Below are 17,193 nucleotides of genomic sequence, written 5' to 3' on the forward strand. Positions count from 1 at the left end.
AAAAAAAAAAAAAAAAAACTAAGATGGCGTCTCGTCAAGAAAGATAGGGATGGCCTGAGGAGAGCGATGGTGTCGATCGGGAAATGATTGATAACGACGTAATTGATCAAGTTTGAGAGTCTCGCTTTTGGCATCGAACTTACGACCGAGCCGTCCACGTTTTCGAGCCCGCGTGTTGGACAAGGACGGGGACGTTTTCATGGAGAAGTGAAGCTGAAAACGGGTCAACTTTGCTAGCGGCGGTGGCTAAGCTAAGCTAAGCTAAGCTAACTGGATCCGAGCACAGCTGGCCGACGTTTAGCTTCACCGACCCAGTCCGTCAACAACAACAAGAGGAGGGGGTGGGGAGAGGAAGGCGAGCGGCCACAAAGCCCTTATCATACCCCCCTGGACATCGAGGAGGAGGAGGGGGTTGTCTACGGGTCAGTTAACTGGCATGCGACGGGACATTTTTTTTTTTTGCAACGAACAACTGCATTTCTGTGTTAACTAGCCGCTCGTTAGCGTCGACCTGAGTAACGTTTGTGTTGGTCGGCCGGGCTGTATAGTTGATTTTAAAGTTTCCTCAGTCACCCAGTTAACGTTTTAGCAAAAAAAAACAACCAAAAAAAACTAATAGTGGTGATCTGAAACCGTGGGTGGAGACAAGAGAGACAGACAAGAGACAAGAGAGGAGGCCTCGATGCTAACGTTAGCCGCAAGCGGCGTTATCAGCCTCTCCATAACCGGGACAATAGACACAAACAGAATTCATGATTTCTAGAAGAATAAATGAATGACACGCAGCTAACCAGCAATTAATATATACAAAAAAAGGGCGAAACTTGGAGGAACTGTCTGTTTTTTATTGATTTAATATCGTTTCCGCTGTCGCCGAAAGGTATGTTTAGTTTTAACGCCAGTTTGACCCAAGTTTAGTAGCCAGTCGCTAACAGCTGCCAGCTAATTATTATTATTATTATTATTATTATTATACAGTGTTGATACCGAGATGATATTCAACATCGACTCCTAGACGCGACCGTTCAGCTCCAGCTGTCCCGAAGTGATCGCGTTTTTTTTTTTTGACGCCGTTTTGTCTCGGTAAGAAATCGCATTTTAATCAACGCGGTCCAGCCCACTTCGTGAGGAGCGATGCCTCCCTTTGGCCTCCTATACCTTAAAGGGTTCATGGCCTCCACGGCCGTTGTTTTTGTCTGAAGAACCGGACGGACACCGGACGCGCGCAGACCCGCAGAAAAGTCCAAACGACACCGAGTCGTGTTTTTATTACAGCGTGCCTTCTTTTGAAGATCGGACCCGGGTCAAAATTGGATCAGTTACATCCAAAACGTTAAACGTTTGCTCATATTCACGCAGGGAAATGTTACATCACGTATGAGCTTTACTCGTTTTGTTGTTGTTGTTGTTGTTGTTGTGTGCTACAGTTCGTACAGCGTTACTTTTAAACTTTTAACTCATTTCCGGTCTGGGCCTTGATTTACTAGAGTGTGGCATTTGTTTTGTTGTGTCTGGTGTTGGGGGATGGGTTTTTTTTTTAAGCAAGGATCCTCATCCTGGGGTTTCTGTTGTGCATTGTTATCTATTATTATTCAAACTGCTGTGAAAACAGTCAGCTATGAAACATGTACAGGAACTGGCTGTCACGTATGCATTTAAAGCTGACAGCAGAACAAGGAAGTAAGGATCCAGCATGAGCAAACAAGTGCAGTAATCCTTTGAAGTAACGGTCTGATTTGCTTTTTATATTCATATTAGGGAGTACATTTTGTTTATTGGAGAATTAAGTTGAAACTTTAAATTGCTGAATACCTTTGAAATGTCATCTCTCCACCATTTGTTTAATTTTATGTGAATGTACTTGCTAAACAATTGCGATATCGGTGTCCGTACATGACTCTGAACTCGGGTCATTAATACATAAAGAAAATGTACATTAATTTAGAAAAGAAAAAAAAAAGACGCTTTATATTGTTCCTTGAAAGTATGAAAGCTTTTGGGGCTTTTGAAATTGTTCTCTTCAAATCCAGAGTAGGATTTGTATCCAAAAGATGCTTTCGTGCTTGCTGCATTGATGCTGTATAATGGCTATCGGTGAGTATGCCAGAGTTCAATAACTGGTTTTAAATGTCCATCTTTCTGTTGTCAGGGCGATGGAAGGGGAAGAGTTTGTACCTCCTCCGGAGTGTCCAGTATTTGAGCCGTCATGGGAGGAATTTCAGGATCCTCTGGGCTACATCGCCAAGATTCGTCCAATTGCAGAGAAGTCTGGAATCTGTAAAATTCGGCCTCCACCAGTAAATATTTGCATATACTTTGATTGTGTTGTACAAATGGCATGTTCTGTATTACGCCTTATTTTGCTTTGTCAACTTTGAGAAAGGCTTCACAAAACGTAACCCTTAAAACGTAGTCTTGGTTTCAACATAAATAATGTGTCAATTTTATAAGTTTGGTTATGTGCAATATCAACAAAACGAGGGCAGCATATTTATAGAAATGACTTGATTGCCATGGATGTTTGTGTTGTGTAAATAATGATTCAGTCGGATTCAATATTTATGTGTAATGATAATTTTAATATATACACAAAAGTCTAATTAAAACAACAATTACAGCGGCATTAAGAAGTAATGAAGAAGACATTTTCTTTACATGTGGACCCCTGAAAAAGATTTGCACATGGTGATTTGCATTTAACTTTCACTTGTGCAATGTGCTTCTTCAAAATGACTTGGTCAGTAGAGCTAGTCCTGCTTAATACTAGAGACATTACTGACATTTTTTTTAATGATAAGACAGGAATAGTATGAATAGGATAATAGTAGGAATAATCTTTTCTTCAGAACTGACAGGCTGACTACTGTGTGACCGTGATTATCCTTCCTGGTCAAAGCAGAGCCAAATTCCTCAGCTTGAAAGTCACAGTTAAACTAAGGTTAAGCTTAAATTAAGATTGCTCTCTCGTGAATCCTGCGTAAACAAACCATGGCATAGCCTTGATGTAGTGGTCAGCCCTGTAAGATGTTGCCTTCGCCAATAGGCTTCCAATGTAAATTTCATGTCTGTGTTTCCAAACAGGACTGGCAGCCACCGTTTTCAGTGGAGCTGGATAGCTTCCACTTCACACCCCGCATCCAGAGGCTCAATGAGTTGGAGGCAAGTTCCTCTTTTTTTCCCCATTACATCTTTGTACATTGATGCGAGACAAGTTGAAGCTGTCGATGGAGCAGTCTATAGTAATCACGGTGGTTCCTCCTGCATCTCATTTTAGGCTGAGACCAGAGTGAAGCTCAATTATCTGGACCGCATCGCCAGATTTTGGGAGATCCAGGCATCGTCATTAAAAATCCCACATATTGAAAGGCGCATCCTTGATCTTTTCAGCCTGTCAAAGGTGAGAATGAATCAAGTTTTGTTTTTTACCCCAAATACATTTTCAAATGTGATTCTCTAAAATTTCCGATAAATGTAATTTCATTTGCAGGTCGTGACAGACGAAGGAGGTTTTGAGATGGTCTGTAAGGAGCGGCGCTGGGCTCGTGTGGCCCAGAGGCTTGGCTACCCTCCAGGCAAGAACATCGGTTCTCTGCTGCGGTCGCACTACGAGAGGATCGTCTACCCCTTTGAAATGTTCCAGTCTGGTACCAGCCTGCCGGTATTACTCTAAACACTCTTTTTGTCTCCGTTTTGTGTTGCCAGCAGTGATCAGTTAATTAAATAGCATTCAAAATATGTTTATTATTGAAGAAAAGTCATCTGTTCTATGCTTGGACATGTTTTCATGTACACTTTCTTCACTACATCGAATTGTAGCATTGCAAGCCGAAGCATTATGACGGTGAAGATGTGGATAAAGAGTACAAGCCTCACTCCATTCCCCTGCGACAGTCCGTGCAACCGTCCAAAATGAGCAGCTACGGACGCCGAGCGAACCGCTGCCAGCCTGATGTGAGTGAGCGTATCTATCCTTACTTGTCATTCAGTGAAATTTGCATACCTGTGACCAGTAACCCCGTTCTCTGGTCACTTCTTACATCACATTTCAATTTCAGAATATATCCTAGAAAATTAATAATCAGATAAAATTGAAAACCTGTTTGTTTCTTTTGGTTTTTTTATGAACTCCCATGGGTTTGATGCATCTGTCAGGAGGATTTTGTTTCAAGGTGTGAATTTCAACCTCGGTGTGATTTTAACTACCTGGCATTCAGGCTGCTCTCACTGCTTTATCAGAGATGGTTTCCCACAGGACTTAAATCACACATCCCTGCCTCTGATCATATTATCTGTATTTCTTGTTCTGGTTTCATCTTTTTTTTTTTTTTTTTTAAACATTAAAGTGTGGCTGATTTTCATGTAAACTATGTTTTTATGTTGCAATAGAAAACAAAAATCTGCATCTCCTCTTACAACACTTCAAACCTCAGTGTACAACCAATATCTACTGCTGTTTGATGATCTGGATTGAAAAGTAAATTTAAAAAGCTGTCACACTCTCACAATGTTTTTAACACTGAAGTCCTTGTACAGTTTAACAGTTTTCTATCTCCTGCTTGGTCATCAGCCGAGTAAATAATGAGCTTTCATCATTACAGGCTGACAAAAATTCAAGCCAACGATCTTCACAAGTGTTTGTTTGATGTGAGAGTATTCTTGCGTGGACCACGCTCTCATGTTTATTCACGGTTTTTGTGTCCTTATCCATCTGCCCTCGGTTACAGTGTCGTATAGAAGATGTGTCAGTGCACTTAAAGCGCATCCCAGCTTGCTTACTCTCCATTCTGTCATGCTGCTCTGCTTAACTCTGCTGTTATCGCTCGCTGCTCCATGAATTATTTTGTTCTCTGCTTTATTTCTTGCACCTTCTTCCACCACCCAACTAGACCCATACCTCTTTGTTTCATAAGTCATATTTTATAAAAAAAAAAAAACTTTGGTTTTCACATCATCAATTACACAGCTTCACTTTCTGGACCAGCCTACAGTCTGTTATCTCATTCTTGTGACATGCACACTATTGTCTGCCCGTGTTTTTTCTTTTCTTCATGTAATATGCTGGACGGCATTTTTGTTTTTCTGATTTTGGTAAATACTGAATTAATGAGGACAAAATTAAGGCTAATGCAGATTTTTTTTTTATAAACAAGTCTGTGAAGATGTCTTAAGATGACTTTGGTTAGGCGTCATTCAAAAACTTTTCATACCGATAAATTGATTTTGATACTGGTACTCGAACTATAATTTTTTTTTTTTTTTACACCAATTTTATAAAATCCATTTTGACAAAAATAAATTAGCATTTCAGTACAATTTTTAAAAATGTCATGCAGCGTAGAAGGGGAGAGTTTAACCCAAGCTATTTTCTGTAGCTACAATTTACAGATGTCCCCTAAACACCTCACATAAGCAGCTACTTGATGCTAACTGGCATCTGCCGATAAGCTGCCACATTTACAACAAATTATGCCACGGTTGGAATACTTGTTAGGAGTTGGCAGCAACTTGTTAGGTCAGTGCTGAGATAACGTACATTTGGTTGCCTCAAATGTTCAACTTGCATAAAAAATAAAAACTTTATTCACAAAGGTCTGGCAACATTCAAATTACAAACTGAAAAACACAGACCTCGAGTGATGCGACTCTTTCCAACACATTTTATCTTGAATTTTAAAAGAGAATTTCAGATATTTCTGTGGGATTGGTAAAATGCATCCGACATGAGATGTGACCCTTGTCAACTACTGGCTGTTCTTTCCAGGCTCTCTCTTCCTTCCTCTCGCATCTCCTTTTTTTCCCCTCTTGTCTTAGTTTATTGTTGCTGTTATTGTCTCCCCTTGCAGGGTCCAGAGGATCTGGCCCCCCATCCTCTCACCACTGGCTCTCAACTCATCTCTGCGGTACTGCCTCTTGAGCATATGAGCCCCCCTCCTCCCCACTCTCTTCCTGCCTCTTTTCCTCGACCACCATAACCCCCCTTTTGAAGTTGTCTAAATGTTTCATTTTTGTTTTCTTAACCACTATAACATTTCCATTAACATGCAATCATACTCCTTGCGTTTCTGAGTGTAGGGGTGCCAGCCCATAATATGGTCACAGGACCGTTGCAGACATGTTGCCATAAAAAGCCTTTATTGGCATGACAATAATGATTGAAGCAATTTTTTAAATCATTATGATTTTTTTTTTTTAGATCCGACCATAAACACAGGTAGATGTTTCTTCTGTTCTTATTTAAGCTGTTCGTTCATAAGGAAATCATTTGGTCTCATGCTGGACTAAGGTGTTTTGTGACTGTTTTTACAGATTGGGAAAAAAATAAAATATTGGGTCTGGGTCTGGGATGTATCGACTTCACTTAACTGTAGACCTTGAAACATTGACTTTAAATGCAATTGACAACCTCACTTTTCCAGTCTAGTTGTTGGGCTGCTGTGCTCTCCAGCTTTTTCTCTTTCCCTCATGCTCTCAGTAGTATTTGGCTTGCAGTACTTTTGTTGCTGAGCTGTCTGTGTGCCTTTGCACTTTTGCTACTTTGCTTTGCTCCCTACTCACTACAGCAGCTAACAGCGTGGCCGCATGCGTTTTCTTTTGAGTGCACTCGCACAGGAGAACCAGCTAGGTTTGATTTAACAGGGCTTCACTTGCAGAGCACCACAGTTTGATGACAGACGGTGACATATTGGAGTCTTAAATCACTTAAGCTTCTAAAAAAAAAAAACAACCCTCTTTCAACTGGTAACGGTTGTTAGCCTCCAGGTCTCTCAAGTTTGCTCGTTTTCCTCTGCTTTGATGTCTACTGTTTTCACTCCCCAGAGTTTGGCTCACAGGAAAGGTGCTGGTTTTGTGTACACAAGGATTTTTGAGCAATGAATGTTTGAGCAGCAAGAGTTATATGTGCCTGATAGAAGGGAGTGCAACTGTGTACAGGTGGAAAAGTAAAAAAAAAAAACTCTTCGGTAAGAAAAGTCTTGAAAGCCTCTTTTATGGGATTTGTATGTCCAGTTTTTGTGCCGTGATGGGCACTAATGATGTCATGATTTCCATATATGAATTTTCCTGTTGTGGGAATACAGGTTGTGGTTTGACTGCGACTGAGTTCTGGTTTCTTGGTGCACACCTGAGTGTGCCGAGCTCAGAAGGGGAAGGTGAGGCGAGGGGTGTCCAGTCGGGCGCAATCTGCAACCTCACCACTAGATGCCACTAAATCCTACGCACTGCTTCTTTAAATGGGTGTTCAGAGAACAAGTTCAGATTCGGAACCTGTTCTATGCAAGAACTGTGAATTTGTGTGCTTTTGTTTTTGTTTTCCTGACTACTTAAAGGGACATTTGGACCTGATATGTTTTTGTCTCCATTGCTGGTTACACATTCTTCGTGTGGGCTTTTTGCCGACTCGGACTAACGCTGAAAACTGTCGCCATTGCAAATGTGTTCACTTTCCAAAAAAATGTACATCATAAATGTCAAAAGTAAAGTAATTTAACATTATCAAATTTTGCCTTAAATTCATTCAGTGGTTTTTAGAATAACCGATTTCTCTGCCCAACCTAAATTGCAGTTTACTGTAAACATATAGCTCAGAATATGGCTCCACTAATTATTCCTCCCCCTCTGTTGCTTTACTGTTTTTCATAGTAAGCGTCAGCTATAATGTAACATACCTACCACAGTAAAGAAAGGATGCATAGAAAGGGCGGCACGGTGGTGCAGTGGTTAGCATTGTCGCCTCACAGCAAAAAGGTTCCCGGTTCAAATCCGGTCCTGGGCCTGTCTGTGCGGAGTTTGCATGTTCTCCCTGTGCTTGCATGGGTTCTCTCCGGGTTCTCCGGCTTCCTCCCATCATCCAAAAACATGCACCTCAGGTCAGGTTACCTGGCGCCGCACTAGTGGCAGCCTGTTGCAGCAGCTCCCCCCTGAGAGCCCCCCTGCTGTAGCGAAGAAATTTCCCCTCGGGGATTAATAAAGTGAAATAAATAAATAAATAATACAGAAAAGTTAAACATGTGATTAGAACAGGAAACACCTGACCAAAAAAAAAAAAATCCAATGTTATCAAAATATTCTAGGATGGCGTCAGAAGCCAAGCTGACTTATTCTGTATTACATAATTTCCTATATTTGTGCATAAAACCACATGTATTTTCCATTGTGTCTTTGCAAAGCAACAAAAAAAGTCCTCATTTTAGACATGACCTACCTCCTGAGGATATTTATACTTTCTTTCTTTCTTTTTTTTGTTTGTTTGGCTTTTTTGTTTTGTTTGTTTTTTTACCAAAACAAGGCCCAAAATTTAGACATTTCTGACATGTCTGTGCACGACAGCCTAAATCTACTGAAAACAATGTTGCTTTTCTTTTGCCTCAGTTTTGTGATCTTATTCAAGCTAGACACTAAAAACCTTAACCAGGATGTGACGCAGTAAAATCCTAACAATATCCTTCTCTAACTGTATGATTGCATCTGCTGGTAATTGTGTGTGATGTTGGTGGGTCTTCAACCTTTTAAGCGTTCCCTGTGGTGCAGGTTAACATTTCCTTACTTTCTAATCCAGCATAATCCCTTCTTGTGACGCACTGCTATGCTCTCGTGTTTTTAGCCGTTTGTTCTGCACTCGACCCTCGCTTTGTCTTGTGTGTGCTTTGGAGAGTAGCTGTTTTCTTTCTATGTCTTCGTGACCAAGATGTTCTTCTACCTGCAGCCTGAACCAACAGAGGAAGACATAGAGAAGAACCCAGAACTGAAGAAGCTTCAGATCTACGGTGCAGGACCGAAGATGATGGGACTTGGACTGGTGGCGAGGGACAAAGGCATCAGGAAGAAAGGTGAGGGCCATTTTAACTGCACTCTCGGGCACATACATTTAAGCTTAAAGGGTTTGGCAACAGTAATGTTTAAGAATTTCGGGTTCACAAGAATTATTTTGATGCAACTAAAACAATAAGCTGAGAAAGAGGCAAGTCTTCAAATTTTGGTTGAGTCAAATAAACTGTGGGCGTCGGAGATGTTGTTTTTGATTTAGATACAATCTTCCTGCCATCTTGGAAATCTGCACGGTATAAATTGTACAGTCAGTGATAACTGACCACCGCTGTTTTCTTTCTCCTCTTTTTAGATGAGCTGCCTCAAACTGTTACCGTCAAGGAAGACGTGTCTCCTGCTCCAGCTCCTGCTGATCCCCCAGTCAAGTCAGAGCCAGCGGAACCTCAAGAGAGGCAGAGCGATGGGAGCACATCCAGCCCCCAACCGCCTCGCCAGAGCATCACAGTTAAGACTGCGGTGAAGAAAGAGGAACCAGAAGGACAGAATGGGAAAGAGGTCGAGGTGGCGGAAGGTGGTACAGATGGACCTTGCACCAAAATGACCATGAGGCTTCGACGCAACCTCAACAACCCACAGTGTGTAAGTGAAGCAATTCATACACCCCGGTGGGAGTCTAATATGAGATCAACATAATAGAACAGAGTGTGAAATTATCATTAGAGTGCACTCTATTAATTGTCACTCTATTGTGAGTGCACCGAGTTTGATTTTGACAGAAGAGTGACTCCTTTGTTTCACCACTAATCTGTTATTTGGTCAGATTTTGCCCGTTGTGTGCTTCATAGCTGTGGTTTCCTGCATCGGTTCAAATTTAGCAACGTCCATGTGGCTCCAAACCCTTTAATCAACGTTTTTCTACATTTCTCTCACCCACTTTCCAAAGGTGGACTCCTTTGTGTGTCGGATGTGTGGTCGGGGAGACGACGACGAGAAGCTCCTGCTGTGCGATGGCTGTGATGACAACTATCACACTTTCTGTCTGCTGCCCCCCCTCTCTGATCCTCCCAAAGGCAACTGGCGGTGCCCTAAGTGTGTGGCAGAGGTAAGAGCAAATGTTAAAAAGCACTTGCTTGTGTCTCATCAAAGACTCCTCTTGGTTTTGAATTTCTCACTTTCTACCTTTTTTTTTTTTTTTTTCCAGGAGTGCAAGAAACCCTCAGAAGCATTTGGCTTTGAACAAGCCACACGAGAGTACACTCTGCAGAGTTTTGGGGAGATGGCAGATGCCTTCAAGGCAGATTACTTCAACATGCCGGTCCATGTGAGTGCATAAACACAAGACATCATATATTCATTATAGAGCTTCAATCTGCCTCGAGCGATGATATTGTAGAAAGACTAACCTCTAGCCTGTATGTTGTTGTCTGTACAGATGGTTCCCACCGAGCTTGTGGAGAGAGAGTTCTGGAGATTAGTGAGCAGTATTGAGGAAGACGTGACTGTTGAGTATGGAGCAGACATACACTCCAAAGAGTTCGGCAGTGGCTTTCCGATGAACACCGGCAAGAGGACGCTCACAAAGGAAGAGGACGTACGTATGGGATTGTTTTCTGCTGGAAGCTCAACAATGAATGCAGTATGGATGCAATTTAGCAAAGTATTATACCAACTAACCTCTGCATAATACAGCGATAACAGGATATTTACATTAATGGAAAGCTCACCGCATAGTTTTTATTACAGTGCTAAAAGTAGACGAGTCTGTTATTTCCGAAACCTGTTCCTAATCACGGTTCCCAGTCCAGTGCCTGTTTTCACAGCATGCCGTTTTGTTTGTTTGTTTGTCAGGAGTACGCTCGCAGTGGCTGGAACCTGAATGTGATGCCCGTGCTGGAGCAGTCACTCCTGTGCCATATTAACGGAGACATCTCTGGGATGAAGGTGCCATGGCTGTATGTGGGCATGGTGTTCTCGGCCTTCTGCTGGCACATCGAGGATCACTGGAGCTACTCCATCAACTACCTGCACTGGTACAGCGTGCTTGTTGTGTGGCGGTCTAAAATATTTTGAGAGGGTTTAGTATAGAGGCTGTGACGATGCCATGTGGAAATATATTGTTCTTCACCTCCCTTGTGTCCGTCATCTGCAGGGGTGAACCCAAGACTTGGTATGGGGTTCCCTCTGTGGCAGCTGAGCGACTCGAGGAGGTAATGAAGAAGCTGACGCCAGAGCTGTTTGAGTACCAGCCGGACCTTCTGCATCAGCTGGTCACCATCATGAACCCCAATATCCTCATGGCTCATGGCGTGCCGGTGAGTCTCACGTCAGTGCACATGTACACGATAAGAAATCCGGTTTCTTGCGTGGTTTCCTTACCGTGTTTCCGATCGGCAGGTTGTGCGCACCAACCAGTGCGCCGGTGAGTTTGTCATCACCTTCCCCAGAGCTTACCACAGCGGCTTCAATCAGGGATATAACTTTGCTGAAGCTGTCAACTTCTGCACTGCAGACTGGGTATGTCTGTTTACGCTATCTCTGGTTGTCAGTTTGCATCATTTTCCAGACTGCACGATCAATATCACTCTTCTCTCTCAGCTGCCAGCCGGTCGTTCCTGTATTGAGCACTACCGGCGTCTGAGGAGGTACTGCGTCTTCTCCCACGAGGAGCTCACCTGCAAAATGGCCGCCACCCCAGAGAAATTGGACCTTAACCTGGCCGCAGCTACACACCGGGAAATGTTCATTATTGTCCAGGAGGAGAGGAAGCTGCGGAAGGGTCTGATGGAAAGGGTGAGACACAGACGTAGATCTTAAAAGATTGTTTGTGTCTGTATTTCATTTGCGTACAAGTAAATATTAGTTGAGTTTGGTACCACGATGAATCTGTCTTGTATTGTAATGTTCAGATTGTTTTATTTAATGTCCGTGTGTTGCACCTGCAGGGAATTACAGAAGCGGAGCGGGAGGCATTTGAGCTGCTGCCTGATGATGAGAGACAGTGTGATAAATGTAAGACCACATGCTTCCTTTCTGCTCTGGCCTGCTCAAACTGTCCCGAGCAGCTGGTGTGTCTCTATCACACTCAGGATCTGTGCAACTGCCCCACCGACAAGCTCTACCTCAGGTATTCATCTATTTCATGTGTTTTGGAGGGAATTCATTCAGCCATAAATAGTACTGCAGTGTTAGTGTTCTTGTTATGAAGCCATAATATTCCTTTCTGCCATCTCTCCACCCTGCAGGTACAGATACACTCTGGATGAGTTGTTATCCATGTTGCATCGATTAAAGGTTCGGTCTGAGTCCTTTGATTCCTGGGCCAACAGAGTAAAAGAGGCCCTTGAGCAGGAAGAGGGAAACAAGATAGGTAGGAAATCGGAATAAAACACTCCCATATATCATTTACCATTTCAACAAAAATATTATGTTTTTAAAAGAACATGCCGAGATCAAACGGTTCTTGAATTGCAGAAATTACTGACCTGGAAATGCTGAAGGCTGAAGCGGCAGAAAAGAAGTTTCCTGACAATGAACTTCTGCGGAAACTGAACACTGTACTAAAAGACATTGGACGCTGCCAACAGACAAGTACTGAACTCCTCAGTGATTCGAAGACGAGGTAAGATCGAACACAAACCTAACTTTTACACCAGCTGTTCAGGTCAATGCACTAACATGTTGCTGTTTTTAGTGAAAGCAGGATGACTTTGGCTGAGCTGAAATCGTTGGTTGAGACGATGCAGAACCTGCCGTGTGTAATGAACCAGCTGGAGGATGTGCAGGTGAGAACTACATGTTGTGTCACTCTGAACAAACGAGCTATTTTGTCATATTTTCTTTGTTCCTAATTCATTTATCTTACAATTGTCTCTGCTTCAGAGTCGTATTTATTTAGTGAGGTTGACCGATGTCCTCTCTGATTTTCCAGTCGGTTTTGCGGACAGTGGAGGATTACCAGAACCGGGCTCAAGAGCTGGTCAATGACAAAGATTGGAAGAAAGACTCTCCACCACCTGAGCAGCTCGAGACTTTGTTGGAGCAGGGAGCTAAGCTGCCTGTCGTGGTGCCAGAGTGTGATACACTCCAGGGCCTGAAGGAGCAGGGCCATTGGCTGACAGACGTGAGGCACACCCTCGGGACAGAAGGAGGGGAGAGGCAGGAAGTGACATTGGATGTGCTGAGGAACCTGATGGAAGCCGGCTGCAACGTTCCCCAGAGTGTGTCAGTGGAGACGGCCATGGCAGAGCTGCAGGAGCTGCTCACTATTGCAGAGCGTTGGGAGGAGAAAGCACAGATCTGCCTGGAGCAAAGGTAAGATGAACTTCATCTGCCACAGCGGCTGTCGTCATGTGACAACCAGTTTATCCTGATTCAAAAACGCGAACGTTTTTCTCTGGTTTTCCTCTTCCAGGCAAAAGCACCCTCTCTCCACCCTGGAGGCGATAGTCAACGAGGCCCAACTTATTCCAGTCACGCTGCCCAACATTCTGGCTCTACAGGGCTGTCTAACCCGAGCTCGGGCCTGGGTGACGGATCTGGAGGAAATCCAGGTACATCAATAAAAATAACGAAATTCTTAAATTTGTTTAGATTGGATCTGCTGAAGTAGTGTGAAAATACAAACTAAAATACCTGAAATGAATAAAAAATTTAAAAAAAAACCTGCTGTTTGCTGTAGAATGGGGAGCATTACCCGTGTCTGGATGACCTGGAGGGCCTGGTAGCCATTGGAAGGGACTTGCCAGTCTTCATGGAGGAATTAAGGCAGCTGGAACTGCAGGTGGCCAGCGCTCATTCCTGGAGGGACAAGGCCTGCAAGACCTTCCTGAAGAAGAGCAGTCAGCACAGTCTGCTTGAGGTAATTGGAAGGAATCAGCAATTGTATCAAAACGCACCTTAAAAGTAAACCGGAACTCATTTTCTGTCACCGCCGAACAGGAGAAGACATCCGTGTGTTTATGTCAGTGTTTCAATGTAAAAGTCGAAACCTTTCTGCAACGAGGCCTTCGTGAAAGCATCCGTCATGTCCCTCTGCAGGTATTATGTCCATGTGCTAAAAGGAGAGAGAGGCGAGATGAGACGGAGCCGTTGGATGATCCTCTGGATGACTCTGACACCAACACTCTGGGGCTCTCTGCTCAGGACCTGAGGGACCCCGCAGCTATTGTGAGTGTGCAACGCATGTTAACCTTTCACACATGAAGTTCTGTCTTCGCGGATGCACGTGTTTTATGACTCAACACCTGCGTGTCTGTAGGTGGTCGCGTTCAAAGAAGGCGAGCACCAGGAGAAGGAGGCACTACTGAGGCTACAGAAAGCGAACATTTGTAAATCTGGATTTAACACTGCAAGTCCCACGGAGGACAAGGAGAACGGGAGGTGGGACGACGCCATGGACACGTCCGGCCACCCCGAGAACTCTGTAAAAGAGAACGGTAACGGCAACCACGCCTGCGGCACCTCCCCTCAGTCGGTGTGCGTGTGCGCCGGGCAGCCCCGCGCCCCCCAGCTCCGCTGCCATCTGTGCAAGGACTGGTTCCACGGCGGCTGCGTTCCTTTCCCCTCCCTGCTGCCCTCCTCCGGACCCCCGATCAACCCGCTTTGCTGGTGGGACTGGGACTCGCGCTTCTTGTGTCCGCGGTGCCAGCGGTCACGGCGCCCCCGCCTGGAGACTATCCTGGCGTTACTCGTAGCCCTGCAGAGGCTGCCCGTGCGTCTGCCTGAGGGGGAAGCACTGCAGTGTCTCACGGAGAGGGCCATCACCTGGCAGGGTCGAGCCAAGGAGGCGCTGGAGACGCCCGAGCTGCAGCAGGCGCTTCGGAGGCTGCAAGAACTCAAAGAGACGCTCCATCACGACGCAGAAAAGGAGAAAGACACGGGAAAGGCGACAGTGGGGAGTTCAGTTATTGTTTTATCAGACTCCGAGGGAGGCGAAGGAGAGGATGGAGTCATCGATTTAACGGAGGAGAATTCACCGAAAAAGTCCACAAAGGAAAGCAACGGCACTCAGGTTAAAAGCCCTTTTCTGACTTTCTCTTTATTGTTATACTACACCAAGGCCGTTAATCGTAAACCGCGCAACAGACCAAGATCGTTTAAGACGTGACGTTGAATCTTCTGCCGGTTGAATGACAATTGACGTAACTGTATCTTTTGTCCCTCTTTGTCAGGCTGGGTGTGAAAATGGCATCAGCAAGAAGTCAAGCGTCACAGGTAAAGACGGTCGCCGTCAACGGTCGAGTTGGTCGCCGTGTCCCCGAGGCATCAGCGCTGACTCTGTCTCTGCCGTCCTCTCAGGTGTGGGGTCTCTGCAGCCCCTGCTGCCTCTGCTGGACGGCCAGGTGGTGGAGCTGTCGGCGGCCACCGGCGTCCGGCTGGAGGAGCTGCAGCTGGAAGGAGACCTGCTGGAGGTGTCTTTGGACCAGACACACACCATCCACCGAGTCCTGCTCGCTGCCTCCGCTCCGCCCACAGACACACTGCACACGCTCATCCAGGTCGGGGAAATACACTCTCACCTTCGTATTTTTAATGTGCGTATGGATCTACAGAACACGTGGTCCCAAAATATTCAGACATAAAACAGGAATTTGAAGAAGAAAAAAACAAAACAATCTTTTATCAGGACAAAGTGACCCCAAAACATCCGCTATATTCCGGTTAATGTAATAAATGTACGAATGCAATGTTATTATTGCATGATAACTATCTTTATCAAATCTGTTGTAGGAGCTTAACTCCAAATTATGGACTTTATTTTTATGATCTGATTGAACCGTCAGCAGGTTTTTAAAGATTCTTTTATTTATTTAAAAAAAAAAATATATATATATTTTTAGTTACTGCTGCTGCATTTCTAAAGTTTGTTTCCTCTCTCTCTCTCAGATTGAGCTGGAAGAACAGCGACGAACGAACCGCGGCCGAGTCAGGGAATCCAAAAGGAAGAGGAAGAGCCACCGAGGGGGCAGCGGGGACGGGGCAGGCGAAAGGTCACTGGAGGCCTCCGAGTCAAAGAAAACCTGTCCACTCCGGCACGGCCCCTCCCCTCACCTACCCGTCAAGACCCAGCCCGAGGTAGCAGCCCCCTCGTCCCCTTTCTTATTTCAAGCTTCCTTTTTTTTTTTTTTTTTTGCGTGTAATCGCAAGTGTTTACTAATTCACTCCTTCGTTCTTTGGGCAGATTTTGTGATGCGGTCGACGGCGATTGAACAGATCTGTCGGAGGAATTCAAGAGACGGAGCTTTCTGTGCCAGAAGACGGTGTCAAGTTATAGAAAGATGCAGGACATGCTCCCCACGTCTCCCCTCCCACACACACACACACACACACACACACACACACACACACACACACACACACACACACACACACACACACTCCCCCGACTTCCCTCGTCATCCCTCGTTTCATGCATCAGACACTAACAGAGCGACGACTCTTCTGCTACACTCCACAACTGTCTCATGTCAGTCGTGTCTCACCCGTCATTTGTTTTTCAGACTCCCCGTCTCACCTAAACTTTAGTCTCCCACCTTCCCTGGATCCATCCTCTCCCCCCCCACCCCCAATGAACATGATAAGACTGTGTTGGACCGAGGTGAGATTCGCCCGTCATAGGAGCGTCTTTGGTCACGAGTTTGTCTCTGAGGTCAGTCAGTAATGCTATGTTATCCTAACTGTGTTAAATGATAGTTAAACCGAGGCCCGTCTCCGGACGGGCAGTTGCAGTTTCACTTCACTTGAGCTCCCTCGTTGAAGTTCGATAAGCTATGGGTTTATGTAGACAGTTTTTGTTTGGGTTTGGATCCCGAGGCTGAGGTACAGCCGGGGATTCCGACTGCTGATCTGAGACATGGTTACACTTGTATTATTATTATTATTATTTTTTTTTTTTTTTTTTTTTTTTAGTTGTATTGAATCTTGTGTTTGATGCTCTTTTGAGGGGACACGCGTTTTGAATAAACTGAGTACATTTTGGGAAGTGTTAAAAACAGGCATTGGTGTTTTTGGTGCTACTTTCCCAAAATGGTTATCTGTACCTCTTTGCTTTGTCCTTTTCCTCCTCTTCTTCCCCATTAAGTTTTTTTTTTTTAGCTCCCGTCCTTTTATCTCCAGTTTATTCCTTTAAATTTGACCTCTTTTCTTCCTTCATTCTCTATCTCTCTTTGCAAAATAAGGTAACTTCACTGTAACTCACTTTGTCTCTATTTTATTTACTGGGTTCAAATTATTATATTATTATTATTATTGATATGGCAGACACACAGTTGTCGTGAGTTTGTGTATAAACTTTTCATTTTACTGTTGCCTTTGTTTCTTTTCACTCTTGTTAGAAAAATAAAGGTTTAGAATTGTTTAGGACACGAGGGCTCGTTATTTCTCACCCAATAACGATTGGAGGACCAATAACGGATTTTTATCACTTTAAAT

The 17,193-nt window shown here is 44.3% G+C and overlaps 1 protein-coding gene across 3 annotated transcripts; it reads left to right on the plus strand.

The window, feature by feature from the left end:
- Nucleotides 1-17,124, plus strand: kdm5c (lysine demethylase 5C). Of its 3 annotated transcripts, XM_069704297.1 has the most exons (29): nt 1-422; nt 2,150-2,297; nt 3,082-3,159; nt 3,275-3,397; nt 3,488-3,658; nt 3,817-3,951; nt 5,844-5,900; nt 8,702-8,825; nt 9,116-9,402; nt 9,707-9,865; nt 9,965-10,084; nt 10,196-10,354; nt 10,612-10,793; nt 10,913-11,075; nt 11,158-11,277; nt 11,359-11,553; nt 11,706-11,887; nt 12,006-12,130; nt 12,235-12,382; nt 12,455-12,545; nt 12,692-13,074; nt 13,175-13,313; nt 13,442-13,621; nt 13,801-13,929; nt 14,021-14,773; nt 14,934-14,976; nt 15,061-15,260; nt 15,649-15,837; nt 15,944-17,124. In XM_069704297.1, exons 2-29 carry the CDS (start codon nt 2,154-2,156, stop codon nt 15,950-15,952), a joined length of 4,788 nt encoding a protein of 1,595 aa, XP_069560398.1. In that variant the 5' UTR covers nt 1-422; nt 2,150-2,153; the 3' UTR covers nt 15,953-17,124. The 3 variants fall into 3 exon arrangements, with proteins under 3 accessions (XP_069560398.1, XP_069560397.1, XP_069560399.1); XM_069704296.1 differs by lacking the exon at nt 1-422 and having other exon boundaries at nt 1,606-2,297; XM_069704298.1 differs by lacking the exons at nt 1-422; nt 5,844-5,900 and having other exon boundaries at nt 1,607-2,297.
- Nucleotides 17,125-17,193: the final 69 nt, after the last annotated feature.

The sequence above is a fragment of the Brachyistius frenatus genome, unplaced genomic scaffold (genome assembly GCF_029030835.1).
Source record: "Brachyistius frenatus isolate BFR_SWC_R1_liver_20210118 unplaced genomic scaffold, ASM2903083v1 Contig_50, whole genome shotgun sequence".
Lineage (NCBI taxonomy): Eukaryota > Metazoa > Chordata > Actinopteri > Embiotocidae > Brachyistius > Brachyistius frenatus.